Source organism: Labrus bergylta, chromosome 14, assembly GCF_963930695.1.
Source record: "Labrus bergylta chromosome 14, fLabBer1.1, whole genome shotgun sequence".
Taxonomy (NCBI): Eukaryota; Metazoa; Chordata; class Actinopteri; order Labriformes; family Labridae; genus Labrus; species Labrus bergylta.
In genome coordinates this window covers 12,299,934-12,326,626 of record NC_089208.1, presented here as the reverse complement: position 1 = coordinate 12,326,626, position 26,693 = coordinate 12,299,934, and the positions used below count along the sequence as shown (strand labels likewise).

General features: G+C 39.5%; 1 protein-coding gene across 1 annotated transcript in view; it reads left to right on the top strand.

Annotated features, from left to right (window-relative positions):
• The window catches only part of jade2 (jade family PHD finger 2), a 172,526-nt gene extending 146,747 nt beyond the window's left edge, over positions 1–25,779 (top strand). The window contains exons 12-14 of the mRNA XM_020635492.3: positions 3,669–3,800; positions 12,761–12,906; positions 14,830–25,779. Coding sequence (XP_020491148.1) covers positions 3,669–3,800; positions 12,761–12,906; positions 14,830–15,624 — 1,073 coding nt within the window. The 3' untranslated portion in view covers positions 15,625–25,779. The remainder of the gene's footprint in view (positions 1–3,668; positions 3,801–12,760; positions 12,907–14,829) is intronic.
• The last annotated feature ends 914 nt before the right edge of the window (positions 25,780–26,693 follow it).

Genomic DNA, 26,693 nt, shown 5'->3' with positions numbered 1-26,693 from the left:
ATTCTATAACTTGACCTAACGGTTTAGTCCTGGAGTGGGAGATAAACCTGCAGTTTAAGAGATGTTTGAAGAACAGATGTTCTTTTATTCGTCTCCTCTTGAAGTATTGTTCTCCTTATAAACTATAGTCTCACAGTTTCCGCTGTTATGCTCACTTCTGATTTACACACACACACACACACACACACACACACACACACACACACACACACACACACAAACACACAAACACACACACACTCTGGTCTCTCTCAGTTTCATTCATGCATGTCCTGCTCCTCCATGCTAAAGTAAGCATGAGGACAGCCTACTGCTGGCTATGACAGCCACACACACACACACACACACACACACACACACACACACACACACACACACACACACACACAGTGAGGTCATGTTCAGCAAAAGAACCTAAAGGAAACCAAAAAATCTTTACTTAAAAACCACACCTGCCAAACTAATGTCCACAGCATCAGTCAAAGTTCAGTGCTTTATGGTAAATGTAAGCATTCTAGCTCACTCCAAATACATGTTAGCATTTAGCTCAATGCTAATGATATCTTCTGACACTTCATCTAGTGCCACCATCTGATCAAAATGTGAATTTGTCAGTGACACATACCTGGAAAAAATACATCAGCCCAGGTTAATGTTAATAGCAAATATTGGAATGCAAACACCCTTAAGACATCAGCATTCAGCTTTAAAATGTCTGATATCTTCTGAGCCTTCGTCTTGTGTAAGCATCAGTGTCAAATATTTTATTTTTCCAAGATAAAAAAGATATTGACATCTGCCCAAGCCGCAGTAAGTGCTGACAGTACAGTATATAAGTGAAACATCTCTGCATTTAGCTCGATACTTATGGTATTGCTGACCGTTCATCTTGTAACAAAAATCTGGATTCATTTCTCATTGTCCAAGACAAAAACGGGTAAAGCCATTGTAAAGCTCGCTAAAATGCAAAACAATGCTTGCAAGACCTCTAGAACGGTTCTAGTTCTGTTTACATTTTTTTGGTGTATGGATGTACTTCATAATGTAATGTTCCTTTTGTCGTCAACAGCCACATTAGTAACACATTTTTCATGCATTTTGTATTTTGGAAAATACTGAAGGAGTACATTTTTCCACAGAGACTCACGGTTAAACTTTTCTTTGGGTATCAGCCTATCACCCTGCTGTGACTGCTGAGTGACACATAAACAAATACCACCAGCTTTCTAAACCCCAGTATATCTGTAATGAACCTGCAGCTGCCACCTGCTGTACCAGTGCACACACACACACACACACACACACACACACACACACACACACACACACACACACACACACAAAATATTCAAACATGATACACAGCAGTAGTAGAGTTAGTGAGCCGTGCAGTCGGGACTGTGTGTTTGTGTAAACAGCAGGAGCCTGTAACAACAAGACAACCAAACAATAAGGGCTTTCCATGTCATGGAAAGAAAGACGGGGAGAGACCCTCACTGTGCTGTGTGTGTGTGTGTGTGTGTGTGTGTGTGTGTGTGTGTGTGTGTGTGTGTGTGTGTGTGTGTGTGTGTGTGTGTGTGTGTGTGTGTGTGTGTGTGTGTGTGTGTGTGTGTGTGAGACTCAGCAGAGTGTGACTGCAGCATTTCCTTACATGCTGTGTGTCTGTGTGTGCAGATGTGTGTTACTGTTAAGCTTGTTTCTTTTAAATGCAGAGCTGAGTATACATATTTATTTATTTCAGTAAATAGTTAATATTAATGAAGTTTATTTTAGAGATGACAAATCCATTAAAAGATTGGTAAAGGGAGAAACATATATTTGCAGCTGTTTTTACAACTGTTTAACCAAATGTTTTATGTTTTGTCTTTACTATCTGACACTGTTGACAAAGAAAGTCAAGATAAAACATAATACATTTAGGTTTTTAAGGACTTTGGTTTGGCTTAACTTTTGATCTACTCTCCCTCTCTTCATGCCTGTGATTCCTGTAAAATTCATTTGTAGTAACTAGTAAATGATGTAGCTTTCCCTTGGCTGAGGAGAATTGTAAGAAGTGAGAAACAACCTACGGTTACTCCACTCACTGAAAACTCCAAGGAATGGAAATTAGAGTTAAAGTAAAATAAACTTGATTGGTTCTATAGCCCTTGGTATCATTGGCGTTATTAGTTTTTAAACCTGTTGTAATATACTACCTCCTGCAGTGTATGAGGTCATATTAAATGTCAGGTGTTTTTCTTGCTGGTAATTTCGACTTTGAACATGTTCATGTGTCGGTGTTTAGTGTGTTACCTGCCACACTCTCAGCTGGGGAGAGAGAGCGAAGTCTCCTGGAGTGAGAGGACAGCTCGCTGCAGGGAGGCGCTCTGCAGGGATCTGTTACATGCTATACTTTGTGCATGCGTGTGTTAATGTTTGTGTGGTGTGTGTGTGTGTGTGTGTGTGTGTGTGTGTGTGTGTGTGGTTGAATACACATTTTGTGCATAGTTTTTTTCCTTAAAGGGCAGTATCCTACAGTATATCTAAAAGTAATCGAACACCCACCACGAATGTAAATAAGGCTATTTATAGCATTTTTTTCTGTTCAATAACTTAATCATGTAAATACTGTAATATTATCCTCCTCATCAATCTATGCACACTGCTTAATGTATAAACTGTAAAAACTCTCTACCTCATATATATCAGCCATATATTATATTATTTAGCTTTGTATATATTAGTCTTTCTTGCTTACATATTATGTTTATATTTATATTTAATTGAATGTATAATTGCCTTGTCTGTAAGCATACATGGCCAATCAAGCTGATTCTGATTCTTCTAATGCTGTTGTGTATTTTGCTTCATGTTTTGACTAATAGAAACAAGACATATAACGCAGTTCTCCAGCACTCTCAGAAAAGCAGGAACCCCATGACATAAGTCAGTATTCATTTTTTGAAACCTCTGAGGTTAACTGAGGTCTGCCTCATCAATGGGAAATGATCTTGGATCTTACAGCCTATCCCTCCAACTTTGTACTAGAATACTTAACAGCCTTGACAACAAGCATTAACATGCATACCATGCACTTTGGTTTTTATCTGGGTGAGGCAGGAGGGTAAATGTGCCGCTGAAGATGAACTACAGCTCTATCACCAAAGCTCATTTGTAGTTGAGTCACATTTGGCGAGTGGCAGCTTTCCTTTTACTTCAGCTGAGTGCTCACCTATGATAGGCGATGTCCTGAAACGACATGTCACACTTAAAAATGTCGGTCAGAAGTTCTTAGACATTTTACTTAAAAAGAAGATATGACAATTTTTTTTAAATCTGGAAACTGGACTTCTTAATGCCTTTAATTCTCTTTATTCACAGCTTTTCCTCATTCCCTCCTTTATTTCCTGAACTCTGAATCTTATTAGCAACATGTTCATTTTATGTCAAACATATTTTAACTCTCTAGCAAATCTTAAATAAGCTTTAAGTGTGTTTCAGTCAGAATTGTAGCAAATGAAATAATTGCCTCAAATGTCAGCAAAAAATGACACTTCTTTTTGTGCTGTATTTTTCTCGTTCAAACTTCACCTAAAACAAGAAGTTTCCGAGGCTCGGTTACATTTTCCAGTAAAAAATGAAGTTTGAACTGATTACATTCACTTAATCCCTTCTGTGTCTCCTTGCAGAGAAAAGCCAGAAAGGAGAAAAGAGGAAGCAGAATGGCGTAATGGAAAAAGGGAAGGAGAGGAGGAAGAGTAGTCCTGAGAAGAAAAAGGAGAGATTGAAGTCAGACAACGGTTCCCTGCTAAAAGAGCTAGGTACATTGTGTGTGTGTGAGTGCGTGCGTGTGTGTGTGTGTGTGTGTGTGTGTGTGTGTGTGTGTGTGTGTGTGTGTGTGTGTGTGTGTGTGTGTGTGTGTGTGTGTGTGTGTGTGTGTGTGTGTGTGTGTGTGTGTGTGTGTGTGTGTGTGTGTGTGTGTGTGTGTGTGTGTGTGTATGTTGGAGTATGTCCCTGTAGTGTTTCCAACCTGGTCAAATGCTCTGTACTGGCTGAACATATGCTATGAACAGTTTGTGTGTTTGTAAATCAGTTTGAAAGAACCTGCTGACTGAAGTTGCAGCAAATTTTCATCCTTGATGCATCAATTATTCATCTGAGTGTTTTGGCACCAACGGGTGAAAATGATGTACTGAGCTGGCATCAAAAAACATAAAAAAAATGTTAAGGATAATAGGATAATATTTTTTTATTTTGAACTGGAAAAACTTTGTAGACAAATGGAGACAAATGTGTTTTTCTGACATATCCGCCGCCAGCACCGAGTTACCGGTTACCGGTTTTGAGATCCCCGCACCCGAGGCCGCGTGGCCCCTCGGTGCTGGCGGCGGATATGTCAGAAAAACACATTTGTACATAAGGATTGATGCATCAAGTTCATGTCACAGAAACATCTTTTATTTTAATTTCAGACGTCTGTGCTGTCAAACATTGTCTGTGCTGTCAAACATTGTCTGTGTCGTCAAACATTGTCTGTGTCCTACTCATTGTAGATCAAATGTCAGATTGTCAGTGTAATTTTGATTTATTATTTCACCTAATTTTAACCAGGACAAAACTTGTTGAGATTAAAAATCCTCTTGTTCAAGAGTGTCCTGGCCAAGGAAGGCAGCAGCACAGTTAACAGAGTTTCTGACCATACAAAGATATTAGAAAATACATAATTATAAAACATTAAAATACATAAATTAACACATTTAAACAGCAAATCTTTTTTAAGATCGCCACAAACACATCAGGCAGCAGAACATCTACAGCCAGATGTGTCTGCTTCCAATTCATTCAGTATCCTCAGCATCCAGTGAGACGATGAGAGCTCTTGTAATTTCATTTCAAGTAAAAGGAGCAACAAACTTCAGCTCTGACTTTTGGAACAGGAAGGATTTGATTCTACTTGAACCGTTGTTTGTTGATTCTAACTAACAACTTTTTGGAACAGTAACAAAACTGCCTTCAATGAATGTAATCATGTAATCATTGGGTGCATCCCTGATTATGAAAAACCTTTCAATAATGCGGGGATGTTGCTCATGTGTATGTCAGTAGCGCTTCAGTTTTTTTTCTGCAGCGGGAAGATTAAGAGGAAGTCTAGTTTAGTTTCATGTCATGCAAAAGCAGTTTCACTGTGAAGTTAACGCTTAACAGAATCCCCACTACTTTTCAATACAGCGACGTTTAACGCTTAGACGACATGTACTAAGTGCAAAATTTTGCGTTTAGAATTTAATATTTTGAAATGTGTTGGAGTATCGACCATTATAAGTAAGTAAGTAAAGTTTATTTATATTGCACTTTTCAAAGACAGGTCACAATGACAACAAAATACAACATACGTATAATAAAAACAGGAACAAACGAATTGGTTGACACTCGTGTCAATGGTGACTTGTAGTGAGGAAATGAAAGACAGATGAAAGACTGTTGATGGTCACGCATACTGGCAGCTGTGGTGAATGAATCTGTAGTTTATAAGCTGACTACACAACACAAGCCACCTGCTGGACTACAAGGGAACAAGTTGACATCAGAGTTCAAAAACATGATCTATAAGTGAGGCTAGAAATATGTTGACTGATATGTCAATAACGCATTCAGATACCAAAGCCTCTCAATTTCTCTCAAAAATTCTTCATATACTGCTATTGATTTGTTTACATCTCTATCCGCATTCCTGTAGTCAGATGCGCTTGTTTAGAGTGTTGGCAGCTCCTCTACAGCTGTCGATACCTTGAAAACAACCTTAGTCTTTTTCTCAGATGCAGGAGCTTCATGGGAGAGTAGAGCTGACAGTTTGATGGAATCTGGTGCTGTTGACGTAGCAGAACCAGGGCGCACTGTCACGATCAAACCCAGTGTATCTGCTTATTCAGAATACAGCTTTTAAGCTCTCATTATTCCCTACAATATGACTTAGCCATTAACAGCCATTCCAAGAAATGTAAAAGACCACGCACATTAAGTGGTTGAAAGCACAAAGATAGAGTAAAAGCTGCTTTGAGAGATAAAAGACGACTTTGAAATTCATGCTGAAGTTATTATTTTTTTATCAGTATGGTCTGCAAAAAAGAAAACCTTTTTGTCCAAATAGTTTCCCTGCTGCCTCTGAAAAGTACTCTATTTTAAATAACTGACTACATTTGAGATTTGAAAATTCCATCCAGCAGTAGTTTTTGACATTGTTTTAAAACAGATCAATGTAGTTGTATGAAGATATATTTAAATAGTGGTGACCATTATAACTTCTATGACAAGTTCCATTACAAACTAATGAGATTGAAGCTTCTGAAGTTTAAGTCGGAGAACTATCGAAAATGGAAATGAACTTTTGGATTATAATGTGTCAGAAAATAAATAATGAACCTCCAGAAAAAAGAACCAAAGAAACACTCAACTTGTTATATACTGTATGTTTGTGTGGGCGTAGTAAGTAGAAAATAAAGTCCTCCATATCTTCAGGCCTCGTCTAAAAACAAGCTCCTCTTGCAGTAAAAAGCATCTTTATGTAGGACATCAAGTGGGTGGTTTTGTAGCCTTATACAATCCTTGTTTATTGGTTTCCACATCTAATAACTTGTGAATATCCCTGCAGTAACTTTCTGCAAAAAGCTGTGGGTTGCAAGGACACTTTCTGATAAATATCTGAAAGCAGATCATGAAATCGGATGAATAGCTGTTTACCTAAGCGTAATTCATCCTCCTTTTCATGTAAATAAAATATCTTACCCATTATGATGAGTATTTAGTTTGCCTTGCTACCCATTGTGATCGGGATAGTAACTTAATAGGAAAAATAATATGCATATAAGTATGGGTCCAATTATTTTTTAAATCTGGACCTTCTGAACTAAACAAGTCCTACTCACAAAAAGACTTTGATCTTCTCAGTGGAATAGAAAAGTCACTGGATGTCGCAGAAACACAGAATTTATCCGCGGAAAGCTGCCGATCCCACAAAATGAGTTGATTTGACAGCACGTCACTACATTGTACCGTTCTATTTTTAGAGGTGATTTCGTAAAAAACGTCAATTATATGTCCTATACGACAGCATCATCCTAGGAGCCCCTGTAGCATCCAAGATTTCAAAATAGTCTCTCTGTTCTCCTTTCCCACTTACACAGGTATCTGTCATTTTCACTAAACTAAGCAGAGCGCAAAGGATTATGGTCTTTGTAGTTACCACTTCCATCCACTCTGCTCCACTGCGGCTAAAACAAAACTTTTTGCCCAGAACATCGACTCATACCATCGCAAGTCCATGACAGGAAATGGTGGCAATTAGTTTGATAGCCAAAAGCATATATGAAAAAGATTTAATCCACTCAGTTTTCTCATTATACATTATATGAAAACACTATGTTTAATCAACTAACTTATTTAATTTGTGGTTCAATGCTCTGTGTGTGTACTCACATTACTGGTCATTATTCACATTATTTCCACTCATAATCATTTAGGTTAGCCATAAAGCTATCTTCGTTATTATAGTGGGATTGAGCCTTGAGTGGTAGGTAAAGCGATCTCCATCTTGAAACTTCAAATTCCTTAGGGTTCCTTTTTGGTAACTAAATATAGCAGTTCAGCTATTTAAACAAGAACGCCATTAAACCAAACAAAACAGCTGAGAAAGTTTGGAGGACTGTTCCATATTTGTTTAATTCAAAAAGTCAACAGAGAAAGATTTGTTATCAAATTACTGTCTCCTATTTGTTTTAGAACAATGAACTGTAGTGCATACGTTCAGTACAGTATGCAGGACATAGTTTGTGCATTAGCATTTGTACTTTTGTATCCACTAAAGTGGCAGAGCTGTGTGGAGCTGTTCACCCACACACACAGTCAGCGATGACACATGACTTTTTCTCATTTCTTTTTTCAACCAGAGCTGAGGGTCACAGAGCCAAACACCATTTTCCTGTCCAACTGAATTTGATTAATAAACAGAGCGACAATAACAAAAGACATCTCTCTCAGTTATATCACTCATTAATATCACTCATTCTGTAGATCTCTCTTTTTCTGTTTCACTCTTTCTATCGGAGTGATGAGGAAAAAGAACTAACTACATGTAGAATAGTCGATGGGAGATCATCACTCACGTTGTGTTTCCATGACAAACAACCGTGCCTGTGTGTAGTGAACGTCCATGTGCATGTATGCTGTCCCCAGTGTTTTATATATGTATCGTTCCTGTCAGCATGTCATCTGTGTGTTTGTTTGTTCAAGGCGTTTGCGTTCATATCTCACAGTCTAAGTGTGTGTGTGTGTGTGTGTGTGTGTGTGTGTGTGTGTGTGTGTGTGTGTGTGTGTGTGTGTGTGTGTGTGTGTGTGTGTGTGTGTGTGTGTGTGTGTGTGTGTTTTGTGTCAGGCCATCTGTTCTCTGTCGGGGTCTGGTCCTGACTCCCCCGGCTTTGTCTTCCTCTTTGTGTTCTGGGATCAAGATGACAGATATGTAGCAGAACTCATCCTCAGATCTACTGTCCCCTATCCCCACAGTTTGATTACTGGGCCCATATGGTGCTGGTGATTTGGAAAAAGGAAGATTGTTTTTTTTTTTGGTTTGTTTTTTTTAAATCCTCCTCGTGTCTCCTCATACTCACTGAGGAGCTTTCACCTTCAAAACTGAGATCTGGAACACATTTCAGTCAAACTCTAATCAAATCTGCATGTTTGAGTGGTTTGAGATGAATTTGCATCAAATGAAAAACACCCACAGAAAATGAGCTGTTGAATTTGAGAGAGCTTTGATCATATGGTGGATAACTCAGTCAGCGATTTCTTTGCAACAGCAATTTCATAGTGGTTGACATAATGCCATTAAGAAATAACGCAAATCATCCGCGAAGTGAATTCACTTTCGGTGACATCTGTAAGCGTGGCAAATGTCCTGTGAGCCCCACCGTACTACAATGAGAGAGGTCCAATAAAGCATGCATGCTGCTGCAAAGTGTACAGAAGAAAACAAGGACCCTGTGACATCACTGTTGAGTACAAGAGAGCCTGTGTGTGAGCAAACACAAGAGTCTTCCGGCTTTTATTAAGGTCAGCAAGACAAGGCTTTTAGACGTTTGTTAAGTTACTCTTACAAACTGTAGAGTTTTTTTAGTCTGGATGTTATTGTGTCTTGTCCATGTACTCATTTTAGTGCAGTGTTAAGTGTGCTCTTTTTCTGCCTGCTGCACTTCCTCCTCCACCTTAGCTCTCTTTTAGTTTATTTTTTTTAATCTCTGAGTTTCCAGGCACACTGTTGGCACCTGAGAACAATCCTTAGACTGTAGTGAGGGCTTTAGAGCTTGCAACACACACTCACTCTTGTCTCTCTCTCTCTTTCTCACCCTCTCTCTTGCTCTCATGCACAGGCCTGGTCTTGGCCAAGTCCTACTTCTAGCACATTCCTTACCATTCACTGCTCCAGTAGTGCTTGCTAGAAAATCACTGCTCACTGCTACAAAATCATTTGTTCTGTGATGGCAACCTGTGTTTATATTTTTCTTTTTCTCCTGTGAGACTAGTGTGCACGTGTGAAGAGGCCAGCTGTTCTCCAAACTGCTGCGTCACATTGCACAGCCTTAAGCAATAGCTTTAATAGACCTTCTGACACATTAGCATTAGCCTACAGTGTCCCTTTTCAGACCTGTGAGTGTAAGCAAAAGAACTGTTTTTAAAGAGACAGCTCCATTTTGATGAGGCAAATATTGATCGGTTTCTTCAGAAGAGTTCTTCAAAAGAAACTTTTTTCACTATTACTTCTTTTAGAATATCTTTCTACTTATTACTTTTAAAACTGTGCAAAAAAAAAGAAGTCCACCGAAAAATAAATGTCCCCCTTTTTCTCCAACAAAAAGGATTTTTGTTCTCAAAGACAAAATGTAGATGTTTAGCACTCATATTAACCTCCTACAGCATTGCATTGCTGTCATTTCCTAAACCCTGGAGATACATATTCAACAATAATGTGACATCAGGATAGTTTTAAACATTGTTTGTTGCAACATGATGTAACAATATAACATCACACTAACTACCAGATGGACAGATGTAGTGTTGGGCATGTTACTGAAAATAAGTAACTAGTTACAGTTACTAGTTACTACTACTATCAAAAAGTAACTCAGTTACTTACTGAGTTAGTGCATTATTAAAGTCAGTCTAAAGTCTGACTTACAAATCTGGAAAGTAACTAAATATGTTTTCAGGTCACTTTCACGGATGGCCATTAGAAGAAGTTTACAATTTTATTTTGTCTTAATTCAGATCACTACCAATCATCCTCGAATCTGGACATTCCCATCAGCTTCAGCTATACTTTGTGTTCAGTGCAAATTGACCCTGTGTTGGCTCTCTGATTGGTCCGCTGACCACCTATCAGAGAGCTCCCTGTAATAGCAACCATGCTGGGCAAAGTCTTTTAAGTGCATCGCAATGAAATTGTGACCTTAAAAACATTGTGACCTTAAAAACATGGTTCATGGTTGTGACCTTAAAAACATGGTTCATATTATTAACATGGATCAGGGAAAAACACAACCTAGGCAGGGCAATAAAATAAAATACACAGGAGAGAGCTTTCATGGGTTTTTATCATTGCCAGTTTAAAATGAAACATCATCACTACTTTAATTAAAGTATCACTCTTGGATGATATGAAATGAGTGAATGAAGCAAACCCTGTATTTAACCTTAGTGTGGCATGGTTAACATGGTTAAAATGTGTGCTTGGTGTCAGTAAGGGTGACTCAAAATATCGTTATCCAGGTGTCATTCCGTTCCCTAAACCGAACAAATGTTTTTTTTATGTTATTGGTTTTATGACGGATATTTAGTAGATGTGTAGTAGGTCTAGCTATAATCTGTCAAAATAAACTATTTAGTTTGCTTTATTCACTTTCCTACCCAGCAGTATATGAGCAGTTCTGCCCTGTGACAGCTCCATTGGCAGTCATTTTCAGAGACAGTAAATGAGGCTTCTGTCGTTTTTCCATGGATCTGTAGCATTTAGCAATAATTGATGTTGCTGTGATTGTCAAATTGTGCACATAACTCTCAGCTGCGTATTGGAGGCCCTGTTGCTGACATTTAGAGGATATTTCAGACCTCTGGCTCCAGAAATGTTCATTGAGATGGTCACTGAGAGGGCTAGCAGCCACGGGAGGACAGCTAAAGTTAGCATCAGACATCGATCATGCTTTAAATGATTTTTTTAGATTTATGAGAGATTTTGAGTTATCCTCATACACCCTACTGTATATCTGTACTTTCCAAAATAATCAAATCAATTAAATACAGATAAAAGTCTGTCAAATCTCTGGGAGGAGCCCGGCGAAAAGAGATTTTGACTATCTTAGAAACAGTAACCAAGGTGGGCGGGGCTTGACAAAGGGTCAATTAGCTTTACAGATATTTGCATGTTGTCATACTAAACTAATTTGTTGAACATGATGCTTCCTAAACAAAAAATAATATTATAGTATAAATGGAAAATATTAGCAGGCTGATGTTAAGCTGAAAACAAGCTGTAGCACGGCTGTGAACTCATATACTTGTTTATATATTTCGACTACAGAGTGGTATGTTTCAGGTTTAGATCTTCTCTACCTCTGTTTGAACTCTGTTACTCCCTCCTCTCCTCCATCATCACCTCCCATTTTCCTCACACTACTTCATTGCCCCTTTTCTCTGCTCCGTCATTTATCCCCTCCCTCAGAGCTCTCTCGACTCCTGCAGAGACATGCTGCGTCATGGAAACGACCGACTTGGTGTGTGTGTGTGTGTGTGTGTGTGTGTGATGTTAGCTGGTGTGAAACACACCTGAACAGCACCTCCTGCAGTCCTACTTGGCAGATCATTATAGTCACTGATTTACTGGGAGGCTAGAAAGACAGTTGAGAAAAAAGAAGCTCACACCTTAAAGTCTGGTCTGTATTTTCTACAAGCTATTTGTGTGCAAGTTGTTGTTGTGAATATAATCTCTGCAGATATGATATGGTCCTCTAACTTGTTAAGAAGCAGCAGCTGTTCCCCACATTGGACATGACAGACTGCTAGTGTGCAGAGGTTGATGTTTTTTCTGGCTGTTTACTGACATATTGGGACAATTTGATTGCTGCAAACCACAACGTTATTCTTTCTCATTTGCGATGATGACATTGTTCAGCAAAAATGTGGGCAGCTTCTTCGGTGTATACAGGTGACATCATGGTAGACATTCATGTTGCAAAGCTACATGGGACCATGCATGGATATTTCTTCATCACAGAGCTCATATTATTAACATGGATCAGGGAAAAACACAACCTAGGCAGGGCAATAAACTAAAATACACAGGAGAGAGCTTTCATGGGTTTTTATCATTGCCAGTTTAAAATGAAACATCATCACTACTTTAATTAAAGTATCACTCTTGGATGATATGAAATGAGTGAATGAAGCAAACCCTGTATTTAACCTTAGTGTGGCATTTAAGAGTTGACACAGAAGTCAAGCATTGCATTTTTGAAAAGCCTCGTTTCTCTCACTCTGTGATCATTACAACTTTTATGCGTTTTCTACTTATGAAAAATGAATGAGCAGCACTTCTCACATGTCTGCCCCCCCCCCCTTCTCCCTCCCTGTCTTTTCCTCCGTTCATCCCTCTTCATTTCTACCATCTGTTTTTCTTTATCATCCGTCATCACCCTGAATGCTTCTTTCTCACTGTTTTTGACCTATTTCCTTCCTCTAGGTTTGTCAAAGTCCTTCCCATTGGACAACTCTTTGTTCGACAGCTGGCTCGCCCAGTCGGTTCAGATCACAGCTGATGACATGCTGAGTCAGTGGGCTCTAGGCGCCCAACATCGGGACAAGAGTGGCAGCCTGCTTTCCGACCAGGTAGGTCTTCAGCAGCTAGTTCAGAGTTGTTGCTGCATGGATTGATTCAAACATGGATTTCCACTCATTCAAAAAGTTATCAGAAGCTTAACATCATTTCAGCATCAGTACAAGCAGACAGTGCATAGATCAGTCGAGTTTAGAAAAAGGGGGATTATATGAAATGGATTGCCAACTGGCTCTTGGCAGTGAACAGCAGCACACATGGCAAAATACAAACAGCTGAAGTAATCACCAGAGTCAATCCATCACCTCTTGAACTGAATCCCAGTCCACTTCACTTGAAGACAAACCAAGTGCCTGGAGCCAAATTAGAAACTGTCCTGGCTACAGACAGGATTTAACAGGACATCCAAACTAACAACATCTTCTTATTCAAAGAGGGAGCTGGCGTGTGCATGGGTGCCATAAGGCCAAAATGCAGGCTAAGTGAATCTGTAAAAGCAAAACATATGTATTGTGGGAATCTTTGAGAACTACTCTTTGCAAGAAAATAAGTATTTGTCCTAATCAATCACAATTATTTCTCTTCCTGTTGTGTGCAAACAACTTAACCACAGACACACGGGTTGGTGATATTTAGTAAGTAACGTGTAAACGCCTTTCCCTTGATATCATGTTTTAAGTGTTAACTGACTTGTAAAATCGAGTTCTGCTTCTATGCTGGTTGGAAATTTTTATTAATTACTGTCAAATAACTTCAAAAGCAAATGCTTTAAAAACGAATATGCATTAAAAAAAGTGAGCTATAACTTTTATTGTGAGATTAAAGCCCCTGACATTAAAGCTCCTGTAAGTAACTTAACTTAAAGTCAAAATAGTGTTTTGACCACAGAGTTTCTTTCTGCAGGTGCTCCCCCTCTCTGCTCTTAGTATACATTGGTACAAGTTTAACTGAATGTTTATTTATTGTAAAAGATATTAATTTCCCTGAACTGAATATCATCAACATATAGTGTTTGTTTTTTGAGACGACAAAACAACCTTCATACCTGAAAGAACCTTACATTTAGAATTATTTTGACTCATAATTAAATCCTTTTAATTGCTTTTCTCTTTTGTGAGTGGCATGAGTTCTGCTCTCCTCTGACTGTGGGTTAACCAGTTTGATGAGAGAGCTGATGGACAGAGTCGAGCTGTACTGTGGCTGGCCTGCTGTTCTCCTCAGGAACCTGCCCTGTTTGTGAATTTATTCGCAGGGGGCTCCAACCAGAATGCATGATATATGCAGTATATATATAACTTGTTGTTATTGTTCACATGTTTAACAATGTGTGAAGGAAAGAAGAAGAAACAACATGAACCCTGTTGTTACTAAGTAAAACAGACTAAAGTAGTATTATAAATAACCTAAGGAAGTGCGGCATAAGGCTGATTTTAAGTCAAACTACTCCTACAATAAGTCAGATTTTTCTTTACCTATTTTTGCATGTGACATAGTTGCTCAAAGTGGGAGGAGAGTTTGTTTCCAAATGATAACAGGCAAGAATGTGAGAAAAACAGAATGGCAAGCAGCATGCAGATTTATTGTGACTTAATATGCACTCTGCAGGAAGTATGATAAACAAGTTATGGACTATAATAGTAAACAGGGGGAAAAAAAGCCATTAAACATTATGGTGTAGGTTACCACATTTACATATCCCATAAAACGAGGGGAAACAAAAGGGTACAGTTTCTCACAAGCGGCTTTTTTAATTGTGCCTGATTTAAGAGGGTGCTGCAACATCCTCAGCACCACTACTTACCGCATCCCTGCACAAATAACGTCTTCTGTAAAACTTTTACATTTTAAGTATGGGTTTTTGCTTTTGACTTTTTCTTATCTCGTCTTTATTTTTTACACTCCCATCTAATTTTGATCTCTAATGCCTTTTTTTTTTCTGTTCTCAATTCTTCTCTTCTCTTTCTTCTCTCATCCAGCTCCAGCAAGGGGAGGAGAGCCTGCTTAACCTCATGATGGAGAACTCCATGCAGTCTACTTGGAAAACACCCCAGCTAGGTCGCAAACCAAGAGGGAGCAGCAAGGCCCGTGCTCGGGGACATCCGCAGTCCACCACCACCACTGAAGCCCAGATACTTCTGCCTGCAGGGGCTGCTTCCATCGTCAGCAGTCCCTCCACTGCCAAGAGCTTCTGGTCCAGCGTGGCAGAGGATAAGCAAAGCTTTGCAGGTAGAAAAGTGGAAAAGTCTAGGGGCACTTCCAAGGTCCTGCATCACCACCACCTTCATCACCACCAGACCAGGAGCTCAGACCTGCACAAGGACCCACCACCACAGCCTCCCATTTCAAAAATGGATTCATGTCACATTTCTGAGGACCGCGACCGCTGGGATAGCGTTCTTATTGGGAATGGTGTTGCATCAGGGGCTGGTTCTGGTTTCACCACAAGCTCATCTCCTACCCCAGCCTCTAGCCCAGGGCCCATGATGCCTGACATTCTTCGTGGTGGGCCATCACGGCTCCGCCTGTCCCGCCAGGGTAAATCCAGAAATCGAGGATTCAGTGGAGGTGGAGGTATAGGAGGGCTGGAGTCTGTAGACATGCAGCTCACAGGAAAAGACACGTCTCTGCTGGATGCTGCAGAGACCGATGGGTACTTCTCCGATGGCGAGCAGAGTGACACAGACACACGCTCTGCTGGACGCAAACTCCGCCTGTCGCAGTTGCATTCTGGGAATGAGGACTTGCTAAGACGGAGCGTGCTGGCATCCTAAAGAATTGACTAAAAACAAACACACACACATAGTAATCCAAACAAATTCCTGCTGGCTAGTTGTTTCACCATCTGTGTAGACATTCTACAAAAACATGGCTGGATGGCTTTGTTCAACCAAATCCCTCTCACGTTAACCAGAGGGAAATCTCTTCAGCTCTGACCTGCTTTGTTTTTGAGATGATTTTGAATGTAGCTGTTTGCCTGTCGTTCAGAATCGTTATCCATCGGACCCCAACCACAAAATGCTGAACATTCAATGAATAGGAAACAAACATTACCTTCAGTCTTTTTTTCTGTTTTGTATTTCAGATTCATTTTTGTTTCTGGGCGTTTAGAGAACCCTATTCTGGCCTCATGTCTGTGATATCTGCCAGACTTGGGAACAAACACTTTGGGGCATTAATATTATTGTTATTCAAGCTGGTTTCAGGGTCTGCTTCGCCCCTGGCCTTTGTGGCCTGAGATGCATCCAATGAGTCCTTGTTTCCTTGAATATGTTCATTGGAAAGATGATTTCACACCAGTGCTGGACTGAATATGTATAGAGGGTGACATGGAACAACATGTATTCAGCCTTGAAAAGCACAACTAGCTAGTCGTAAGAGCTGTATTGTAAGCACTTGTGTGTATAATAGATGCTCATTCAGGATTGGGGTCAATTCTCATCACATTGACTCAGCTGTAATATTTTGTCCTAAGCTGTCACTCTCCACTTTATCTTGACCGACTAAAATTACAGATTTCAGTGTTTTCCAGTTTTTGATTTGACCCCAACCCTGGTGCTCATTGGGATTATCACACAGACACACAGACATACTGACACACTGACACGCATATGACCATGAGCAAATCCCTTTGCTCATACAACAGCAATTGCTGAAATGTTGACCTGACTTTTGACAGCTATTTTCAAATTCTTCCTGATTCTGAGTTTTTGTTTTCAAGTCTTTCAAGTCTTTCAAGCCTGACTCTTAGACGAAAAATCATCATAGAACTCTGTGCCTTCTGTCGCTTACCCTGTGCCCCAGCCCCCTTAACCCCGAAAACCTTATCACTCAACCAACAATCATTAAGCAGATCAATCAGTCGTATCTCAATCGGACTTGTAACAATCAAACCATTGTTGGATTGGTTACAGAGTGTAGCCAGCATTGGGCTCCTTGTCACCTTAACAATTATCTAGTGCCTGAAACAAGGATGTAAATGCAGCATTTTTCATTAATCAAACAAATCCTCTGCAACTGTTAGCAAAGCAGAGACATGCAGTGCAAAGAGCTGCTTACTGTTCTGTGCCCCCCCAACCCAAATAGATCTCTGCAGTCCAGAGCCATCAATACAAAGAGTTTAGGTAGTTACAAATTAGCATCTAATTTGCAGTAACTTTAAAAATTTTCTCGGTCCTCAAAAATCAAACATGTATCTCGTTACTATACAAGATCGCCCAGGTCCCCAGTAAAATTGAAAGAGTAAAGGCTTCAGGCATCAGGAGGGTAGAATGATGCTCAACACAGTTCTTTTTAAGTTACGCATTGAGCAGGTTTATGATACCAACATGGCTGCCACTTGAGTTTGGCCTGGATGAGTTCTGGTAACCGATGGCTCTGCTTGCTGCACCTGTTCTCCTGTTACATGAATGATGACAATGTTATAGTCAGCTTCAGAGGCCTGCGATCTTCAGTTCTTGAATTGAGTTGTTTGTAAATTAGTTTTCTCTTTTCTTCTTTTTTTTTGTTCTCTCAGAGAGTTGTATTTTGTACCTAAAGCAGTCCGTGTTATTCTCAGGGGTTAAAAAGAAATCTTTTGAAAAAAGAATAAAAGGTTGAAAATGTATGGAAAAAGTGACGCCAGACATAGATAAATATATATATACAAACATATTTTATATCATACAGTATATATATATATATGTATATGAAGTGATTTGTGTATGTCTAGATACTTCCTTATTTGGCGATCTTCACTGTTTGAACTCCTACACGACTACTACTGAGCATTTTGCCTCTCTCAGTATGATGGTATAACCATCAGCCCTGGGTTCAGTTGTTCCAAACAATAATCAATGCTCATCTGATTTCTAAGAACTTTGATACCTAATCAATCAGGTTTCAAATGAGGCTTAAACAAAGCATCAAGCGTGATTTTAAGGGCTGCTTGACCCAGGCCTGATGAACCAACACTTAAAAAGTGTTTGATCTACTTCCTTTTGTTTTCTCCATATGGACAGTTATGTAACCTGTCTTCTAAGTGACCACGCCAAAGAACAGATCTATGTATCAAGGCAGCATATTTTACATCTTATCTACAGCAACACACAAACACACTCCGCTCCTTCTCTGGCCTTCTACGTGATGAATGCTAGATAAGGATGTTACACAACTGTTACAGCGCTGTCATGGCCAGCATGGTTTAATCCAGACGCCAACATTACCTGGATTCTCTCCGAGATCTGCATTCACTGGGTTCACATTGGAAAAAGCCTGCTTCCACAGGACTGCCCTTAAATGCAGACTCACACATGTTAACCCCCTTCAGAAGAAGCCAAATGCTGCTGAACTGAACACACACATTGTATACAGCTCCAGCACGCATCTATACACACACACACACACACACACACACACACACACACACACACACACACACACACACACCAGAGCTGGTATAACAGGGTTAATGTAATGTTCAAGATGACTAGTTTTTTACGTATGTGTGGTCCTGACTGCATCAGGAAGAATGAGCTTACTCAGAGGGAAACACCCCCCTAATAGCAGGAAAGTATTATTACAGGTGACAGAGAAGCATCTCTGTCCTTCAGGTGTAGCAACCGTAGAAGTCTCCTCACTTGTCTGTTCTTTAACATGAAGAGGCAAAGTCAGGAAAATCCCTCTTTTTTTAAGGCAGGGCTACGTGTCAAACTTTGCAAAGAAAGGCAGAGGGATTTGGACTTCTACAACGGCTATAGTTATTACACCCCTAATGGAAACTGATCAAGATAACACACACACACACAACAGTAACAGCAACAAAGCTTGAAGTGAGGTTTTTGTGGACGTATTACTGCTCACAGAACCCGGCACTGGGTTGCTGTTACCATTCATGTATTGGTAATACAGAAAAATGTAATCTTGGTTTCAATATTCAATGTTTGGAGTAGCCTGACTTTGTAGACAGTGGTATTAGACAAGGCCTCTCATTAACGGCCTTTACATGTAGTAGCAAATGCTAAGGCTGCACAGCATAGGCAGAAGAAATGGCTGCACTACCCCTACTGAAAGTTATGGCGGTAGTTAGGTTAAAAACTCTTCTCATTATTGTGAACAGCAGTTTACCTGAAGACCGCACTATGATACCATCTCAGTCAATTTGGTTTTGGAATTTTTGTTAACCTTGATACTGTGCAGCCTTGGCATACACAAACTGGTTGTTATTCTATATTTACAGTGTGGCTTCAATGCCCTCTCCTTCTGTTCCGTAGATACTGTAGACTGCAGTCTCTTGCAGGATCGTTTTCTTCATTTTTTTTTTTTTTTATCAACTAGAATGCAACTTCAAAGCATCACCGTCCTCCGTGTGGTACGCTGGTGTGGGTGTTGGCTCACAGCCCAAAATGTGCTCTGATGATCTTTTTGAATTTTGCAACTGTGTCAGGTCAGATATCCGCATGATATGAGATCTAGTTGTATCATGTAGCATCAGTGTCAGCAGAAGATCAGGAGGCCTAATGAGGTTATGTTCTTCTGGGTAAGCCTACCATCTGCACTTCATGATGAACAAATTATGGATAACTATACAATCATACAGTTCTCTAAATGGTGAGTTATGGCACGCGTGAGAGCAACCCCCTGCATTGGAATTGGAACAAATGCCTCAGCCCAGAAATAAACTGGTGGGCATTGTGCACTTAATGGCAGGTCAGAAACACACCTACACAAAGTGAAGCATCCCACCTAGACTTCTTCTGAAAAGATAGTTAAAGGCCAACACTGATTTCTGCAGGCAATTGGCAACTCTCCTGTACTTCACACAGCGGCTAACGACTGTACAGACACTGTTGTTAGTCTCCTTGGAAAGACATCACTGCACCAGCCAGGCTGGGTGCCTGAGAACTGCCTCAGCTTAGCAACGATCATGTTTGGAGCAGAGAGGCAGGTCAGCAGTATATCCAGCAAGAAACATGTTGGTAAATTCTGTCTTAACAAGCCATTTTGTGCAACAACACCCAGTTTTTGTTTGAACAGGAAGACCCCATAAGTTCCATTTGTTTTAACAAGTGGAACTTATGGGTTTTGAAAAATGAAAAACTGATTGTTGCCCTGAGGTGGCTTTCAGGAACGGGGAGGACATTAGGAGACTGCTCATAGTTTGTCTCTCCTACTTTGTGTTTGAGCCGTCATCCAATTGGAAAGTGGTTTGAGGCTGTCCTAAGGTCAGTAAAGCCAGGGTTGGCAAGTTCTCAAGATTTGTATTGACGATACATTAAACATGATGCCTCGACTTCTCTATCAGGCTGCTTTTATTGTGATAATACAGAATATAGTTACACAAGTCTAGGCACTGAATGTCTGCTGGGCTCAACTAAAATCACTTCTCTCTCTCTGACAAAGATGAGTTGGAAATGGGCACAGAGCTTGTTGCATGTGATCTACATGAGATTTAGATTTCTCAAAATGAAGTGATAGAAGAGAAGTCTTGACCGAAGTTGAATTCATTAGTTTGTTTATATGATTTGGAAATGCAGACTGGCCCGATGACTGCTCAGTGCTTCCTGATATCATTGCCGAGACCTTTCTTTACTGTCTTACACCAGCCATACAAACCAACCCCTCTACCTGCGTACCACTGGAGTTCTTCACAGTTTCAATAATGTATAATACTGTTCAACTACTACTATTACTACTAATAGAGACATTTTCATTTTCCTTGTTTTGAAAAGGTTTTGGAAGCTGTTTTTTTTTTTTTTTGTAACGCTTTTTCTGGCCGCGGTGGCTCGTATCTAACTAGAAAGCTGAGTCATTATCTGCTTCCTCTGTTTTACTGGCGCTTTGCTCTCCTCTCGTTACAGCAAAGTAAAGGCTCAAAATCCACTACTCAGACACGCTGCATTGATTGGAGGTTTAGTAATACAAACTGGGCTGTTGTGGAGGCAGAAACAAAGTCAAGATTGGTGGAGTCAAAGAACAAAACTGATTTAAGTCAAGAAGCCTTCGGTTATTCTTTTAGGATTTGGAGGTCATTAACTGGCACACAGATGGATTGTGGTTTCCGTTTTTATTTTCTTTCAGCAAAAATGGCAACTGTTTTGTCAAAGTCTTGACACTGTAACTATTGGCTGACCAAAACATATATATGAAGATTTATACCTGTACTGTGAGAAATAAAAACAAAAATAGTTTAAATATTTTTTTTGCTTTAATGTTGGAGGATATAAGTTGGTCCAAAACAAACAAAAGCTTTTCAGCAGCTGAGAATTTCAGTCAATCACGAATATAAAACTATATCTACAAAAAGTACTCTAAGGTTACTTGGAGTGATTTGTTTTCTAAGATTTGAAAAAACTAAATTTGCAATCCTGTGTGAAATGTAAAAAAGATTTATAAGATGCCTATTTATTCCGACCAAAATTCCAAAACAAACGTGATGTGTGGTTTGCCATTTTTGTTAGAAAAATTACCTGTAACCATTAATCAAACATAACAGTTGAAGAGACAATGTATTGTCTCCTTTTCTATCAATTTATTGGCTAATTGTTTCAGCTTAATCTTTTCCTGAGTCGACATTTCTCAATCTTAAAGGAATTTTTCATGAAAGAATAGCAGCCATGTTAAGTTAAAGGAAATTTGAAAAGAACTTGTCCTTATAATACACTTCCTTTAGTTTTATTATGACTGTTTCATTGGGGCATCAGTCCAAAATCTCTTTGCCAAAAACACTCTTTGGCTCTGCCCACTGAAGCTCAACACAGTGAGATTATGATGTATCTGCCTCAATAGCAGCTCTGAGAAATCTCTTTTAAACTAAAGCTCCCGTCTGCTCAAACTGTGCACCTTTCTCTGCCTTCATCTTCCAACATCTCCCTCCTCCCTGCTCATTAGCCATCTCCCCTCCCCTCCTCCATCCTTAACCCCCCCCCCCCTCCAATGTTGATAACTCCTCCTTTTTCTCTCCTGTCCAGTTATCAGCCTCCTTGGCCCAAGTGGCACTTTTGGAATCTCTGTTAAAGCATAGGAAGATCAAATTTCTTCTTCTTTTTAATATGAAATGAAAAAAGGATGTCTGTAGCTTTAAGGACAAATAATGACAGGCACATCTTGTGGATGTACATGTGAGGAGGGGAAAACGTTTCACTCTGCTTTGCTCTGGGTTGCTGAAAGAGAGATAGAGAGAGAGAGATGGATAGAGAGAGGAGAGGAGGGAGACATTACCTGAACCGAAGCCAGAGAAGCAAGCAGAGAAAGAGAACAACTTGTTCTTTCCCCTGCGTTCTGTTTGCAGCCCGTCTACACAGTTGAGTTAACAAGCAGCTAATATAAACAACACCAGGCCCTTCCCTTCTGCTGCCCTCTTGCCTCCTCATATCTGCCTCTCTCTTTCAACCCCCTGTACTTTCTCCACTCTCTCCCTCTCTCTCTGTACAGTCAGGTCTCTATACAGGTGTTTCCTTCACAAACTGAAACAACTGAATCAGGATAGCAGTGCAGAAACTTTGAAGACTGGTCATTAAATAACACATTTGGCCTTGAGAAGCATTCAGTATTCTATAACCAACATTATTTTCCCATAAAAATCATCCTCTGTTGATATATATTGTCGGCTGATGTTTTTGTTAGATTACATGTAACTCAGCCAACATTACTACGTGAGTCCTGATAATAACAAGCCATAATGACATAATGCAGGACATCTTCTTGGTGTCTTTTTTTTTTTTGCCTTTGCTAGGGATGACTTATTTGATTCTTTAATCCAATGAAACACAAAAAAATTCAGCCTTTCTAAAACATGCACAAAAGTTACTTTTTCTGTACAAAGTAACAAAGATAAAAACTGACAACAAGGACTGTCTTGAGGAACAACAGTCCTTGAAAGTGTAAAGTGAAAATGCCATCTTCATGCACACCTGCACTAGTTTATGGGCCTGTGGTGACTACAGATTGCTAACTTGTAATGAAAGGAAAGACTGAAAATAATTAGTTTTTGCTGAATTTGTTTACATATGAGAGAGTTTAAGCACTGGGGAGTTGACTGAACTTTTTGCAGATTACACTTTGTCCATGCTTAGCCCTTCAATGTAGTCGTGATCAAATGTTATTAATCGAGAAATAACTGATTGCGACATGGGAGGGATGTTGCTGAGTATTGACATGACAGGTGAACACATTTCTGGTGTTGGTCCAGATTTGATAATCTTAAAAAGAATAACAAGTAACACCAGCTTCATCACTAAAATGTCAAAATACATCACCCATCTGTTAATACTCAGTGATTGTGTGCATTTTTATCAAGATAAGATTATAAATTTGACCAATGCAATCAAGTCTTGAAGCTGAATCCATTTATAGATTTTTTTGCCAATTGAACTTGAAGTAGTGATAGAAACATGGCTCGAGTCCATTTTCTGGTTCCTCCCTCACACTCTGAGAGGTGTACTCAGCCTCCCTTTCCATCTGGTTTAAGCATTAGGCTCCTGGGAGGTTCACACTCAGACATACATACATCACTGCAGACAAATTGAGTTGTAAAAGCAACCGAGACACACGGAAGATCAATTTGGCAAAAGCCACCGTCTCCCACTGGTGGTCAAGCAACATTTGGTAACATTTAATTTGAGCTCGGCTGGGAACTGTACACAAAGTATAAATACAACAAAGGGACACGAGTAGGAATCTGTCATTGGAGGGAAAAAGAGTTATTTCAGCAGACACTGGAGACACTTCACTTCCAGGTGTGAATGCAAAGTCAATAAATCATGTCTCTAGTCAAAATTTAAATTGACTCTGCAGGTTAAGACCATATAAAGAGGCCCTCTGTATCGTATTTCTGTCTCTGTTTTGTCACCTACTTTAATTACATTTCTCTATCTGTCTCTGATTTATTTCTCTCTCCTGGTTTCTGTCATTTTATTTCATTGTTCACTGTTCTCCTCCACTGCTTTTATAATTGGACTTCGTTTTGTCTTTAGCACACACATGGCAAATTCTCAAAGGAAAATATGTATTTATTTGGGGGAAGGGAATATTTTGGATTATGTTACTTGAGGATATGCAGTCTCTCGGTATGTGTGTGTCTTATAAAAGATTGTGTGTGCAGACAGGTGTGGATGTCTGTAGTTACAGGTATTAGAGGAATAAAGTTAGTGTGTGCAAGGTGAGACAGAGTTTGGGTTAAAAGTAGCTGCATCAATCCAGCAGGTAAACTGGTCTCCCGTCTTTCTCCTCTTCCATTAGGCTACGTCCACACTAAAAGCTCCCTTATTTTGAAAACCCCAACAAGTCAACACTAGCCTTTTTTATATCTCGTATTCCCTGAGATCTCTGTCTACACTGAAATGCCTAAAAAAGAAACAGAAACAATCCATTCTGGAGAGATAAAAAGAAAATCAGAAATCAGAAAAAGAGCACATTTTCTGGGTACTACGATGCTGAGGCTCTGCAGTTTCAACATCTGTTGAGTCCCCTCTTGCTCTCTGTGACCAGCGTTTATGTGTGCTATTCCATAGCCAAATTCTCATATTTGTTCTTATTTAACGTCCCAGTATAAAAAACCAGTATGAATGTACCCTTTGTAATTGGTTTCATTAACCCTAATGAGTCACATTTCAGGCAAATGTGTCATCCATAATATTTAGCCATATTAATACATTCAGTTTTTTTTACATGCATTTAAGTCACTGCATGTCAGTAAGCCTTCTTTCAACTTCTATGACAGATGCTAATCCACTTTTCCTATCAATGAAACAGCAAAGCCCGCAGATGGAAATAACCATTTTTTACAAGTCTCATCTATTGCATAACAAGGCTGGAATAAATCCATTTTTGGTGACAGGTTTTTAAAAAGCTGCAGTTTTGATTAAGAAAAACACTGGCTGAATGTGGACAAAGAGCCATAACAGAATCCTTTGGGTGTACTTTTATGCATAACCTCCCTGTTTATAGTCTTTGTGTTGCCGTGGCATTTAATGTCTCTTTCATCCACTTCATGTCTCTCTCTTTCCCTTTTTCTCCTCCCGTCTTTCTCCATGTCGCTCCTCAGTGCAGAATAAGTGTTTTCAGACCCTCATTGATAACTAAAAAAAAAACGTTCCTTTCTTGCCTGACCTGTAATCCAGAGTTTTCTCCCTCAGGTTTAAAACACATTGTGAGTTATCACGTAGAGACGGTTTGGTTTTCAAAATTTGAGCAACGTGTTTTTCCTGTTATTTAATTCTGTACTTACTCCTATAAGCACTTACAGTATGTATATCCAATTTTTTTTAGATTAATCTATTTCTCTCCCTTCACTCTGCTCTCTCTCTCTCTCATGATTATTTTTTTACATTACTGGTCATCATTCTGCAAAATTAGATTGTTTGGCATCACATTGGTCATATTTAGGCACTATTTGAATACCAATCAGCATAGTCCAATCAAAGCAGAGCTGGACACAGGTTTCTCCTCCTCCTCCTGTCTTATTTGTCTTTATAAAGGTGTTCAAATCTGGTGTCCAGCGTCTCCTCCACTCTGCATCGGCTGTTCAATACAATAATATGAATGTTGCAGGAGTTAATTCTTCTGTATTCTTTGTTTCAAAGAATGTTGTGCCATTTGTTAATAGCAAAGAGAACTATTGAACATATATGACAAAGAAGAGCTATTTTAAATTATTTTTTGGCTTTTTTTGCTATATTTATTTTCTTGTATTAGAATCTTCTTTGTAGGAGGGAATATAAAAAAATGTATTTTTCATTAGTGCGAAAAACCTATTTTCTTCCTTTTTGTACAATTTCGATGTTTTAAGCGAGACTTTGAAAAGCAATATGATGATGATGATGTTTCCTGTGACTGTATCTGCATGCTGTTTGTGTTGCCTTAATGATGGCTGCAACCCACTTTCAACCCACCCAACTCCAACCTGTTTCCTCCAAATCCGCCCCCCCCCCCCCCCTCCAACTCCTACCCAACTGATGGAGTCCCAGTTCCACCTGATCCAGTCCAGTCCAGTGCAGTCAATAAAGCAGTGCTTTCTGTGTACACAAACCTCTCTGCCTCTCTGTCTATCACACTAACACACAAACGGACGTCTCATTTACCACTTCTTTCCTGTTTAACAGGCACCTACATTGATTTAAAAAAAAAAAAAAAAAAATCCTGGGTTAACACATCCCATATTTTAAGAAATACATCTGAATTATTTTTAATATTTGATTTTAAGTAATCTACATTATCCTTGACAGGTCTCATATATAGAATCTCATATATACAAATATAAACACCGTATTTCATCATTTTGAGACATTTAACAAAGACAAATTTATGACAAAAACTTTAATCAACTGGTGGTGCATGAAGAACTGGAAGTTCTCAGATGTCATTCTTATTCATTTCCTGGCACCTTGGATATCTGCACCAATTATGTGTTCATCCATGTAAATGTATTGATCTTTTAGCAAAGCTTCTGACTCATGGCTTTGCCAAGAGAAAAGTCAAGACTAAACAGCCACCTGCGAAGACAGACTTTGATCAGAAAGGCAATATTTGGGATATCAGAACTTGCATTGTCAGGTAGTTACTGTCAGTATAGGCTTTCAAGTGCGTAAAAATACCTCTCCTTAAAATAAAAACCCACCACATGTTAGAAACCAGGAGTTTGTCAAGAGACATGAGACTGAAGGCATGATGCAAAAGACTCTGTGGTCTGATGAAACCAAATCCAAAACGTCATAGCTGATGCAAAGGGTTGTTTGTACTGGAAGGGCAGATTTTATCCGCCCTCTAACACCAGCCATACCTCGACGTTGAAGCTTCAGACTTGGCCTGTGTGTGTAGGGAGACTCTCCGCCAGAGGTTCAGAGGAACAATGCAGAGATCCAAACAG